General features: G+C 61.8%; 1 protein-coding gene across 1 annotated transcript; it reads left to right on the top strand.

Moving 5' to 3' along the window:
• Positions 1–271: 271 nt before the first annotated feature.
• On the top strand, positions 272–991 carry ETH_00041490 (uncharacterized protein; the record flags this gene model as incomplete). Its single annotated transcript, XM_013380085.1, has 3 exons — positions 272–437; positions 656–719; positions 925–991. 3 exons carry the CDS (start codon positions 272–274, stop codon positions 989–991), a joined length of 297 nt encoding a protein of 98 aa, XP_013235539.1.
• Between the last annotated feature and the right edge of the window lie 723 nt (positions 992–1,714).

A 1,714-nucleotide genomic window follows, 5' to 3' on the forward strand; every position in this document is an offset into this window, starting at 1 on the left:
CCCCCCAAGACCCCCCCCGTGGGGGCCCCCCGGGGGGGCCCCCCTGGGGGGCCCCCGGGGGGCCCCCAGGGTCAGCGAGCGGCAGAGGGGCCCCCCAGGGGGGCCCCCAAGGGGCGAAAGAGCAGCAAAAGACCCCGCCAGGTACCCAACTGGGGGGGCCGGGGGCCCCTGCAGCCCCAGGGAGGAAGCTGGGGGGGCTCCCCAGGAGTTTGGGGGGCCCCCCAGGAGTCTGGGGGGCCCCCAAAGTGGGTACTGGGGGGAAAGTTCTCGCATGGAAAAGGGCACAAAGGGGCCCCCCAGTCCTTCTGCCCACCGCGAGGAAGACAGCAGCAGCAGCAGCAGCAGCGGCGCGGGACTGCTGGCAGAAGAGTGGGGGCCCCACACAGAGTCTTTTGCTGCTCTTTCTGCTGCAGGCAGCAGCAGCTTCGCCCTCTCAGGTATTTGCTGCTGCTTAGCGTTTCCCTTGCTGTGCATTTGTCCCTAGCTCTAAACCCTAAACCCCAAACCCTAAACCCTCAGCAAGCTCTTGAACTGCAGAGTCTCGGGACGTCCAGCTGAAGCCTAGGGCCCAAGGGTTTAGGGTTTAGGGTTGAAGGCTTAGGGTTTAGCGTTTAGGGTTTAGGGTTTAAGGATGACGTGGGTTCTTGAGATGCAGAGGAAATGCCTTTCCAAAAAGAAGAAGATGACGTCAAGTGGGCCTCTGAGTTCCTTAAGAGACAGTAAGGAACCCAAAATGCTGCTGCTGCTGCTGCTTGAGTAGCTGCTACTGCTGCTGCAGCTGCTGTTGCTGGCATTGCTGCCTCAGCTGCTGGAGCTGTTGCTGCTGCAGCTGATGCTGCTGCAGCTGTCGCTGGCGCGGTACTGTACTCCTCAGTTTGCGTGCCTGTGCTGCTGCTGCTGCTGCTGCTGCTGCTGCTGCTGCAGGTACGAGGGATGTGGTCTGGACTTTGGAGATGTTCCGCCGCGGCCTGAAGAGCTTGGGACCCCGTAGCGGAGTGTCCTGCAGGGGCAAATGAGCAGCAAGCAGCAGCAGCAGCTGCTGCTGCTGCCCCTGCTGATGCGGGGCGCTGCTGCTGCTGCTACCTTTCCTGTGCGCTGGAGATGCTCGACCCCCTTTGTGCTGCTGGGGCTGCGGCCCAGCTGTGGTGGTCCAGCGGTGGTCCAGCACCAGGGGTCTCGGAGTGGTCCACTGGTCACCTGGCTGACCAGCCCGCCACTGCGGGCTCTGGGGCCCTTTCTGCAGCTTAAGTAGCTCGATTTGTTGGAATTAAGTTTAAATTGAACTTCTTAAAAAGTAGAGTTTTAAAAAAGTCCGGAGCCGAGGAGTGCGCTGGAGCCTCCCCCCAGTCGCTCCCCGAGTCCGGGTGTACGTACACCGCGGCGCAGCTGCTGCTCGCCGCGGTTTCCAACTCAGTTCTCCCCACAATGAGCTGCTGCTGCAGTTGCAGCTGAAGCAACGAGCGGCAAAAGGAGCAGCAGCAGCAGGGGCCCCTGGTCTCTCGATGCAGTGGACCGCTGCAGGAGGGGCCCTCGGCGCCAGCTGGGGGCCCCTCATCTTCGCTGCAGACTTAAAGTCCTTAACATTAAAAGTGCAGCACAAAAGCCCAATTATAGTCTCTAAGCATTATTAAAAACACTGGGGGCCCCTCTAGGGGGCCCCCTGAGAAAGCGGCTGCTGCAGCAGCCTCGGAGGCGCGGCAGCGGGCAGCGCAGC

The sequence above is a fragment of the Eimeria tenella genome, genomic scaffold, assembly GCF_000499545.2.
Source record: "Eimeria tenella Houghton genomic scaffold, Eth_scaff4425, whole genome shotgun sequence".
Lineage (NCBI taxonomy): Eukaryota > Apicomplexa > Conoidasida > Eucoccidiorida > Eimeriidae > Eimeria > Eimeria tenella.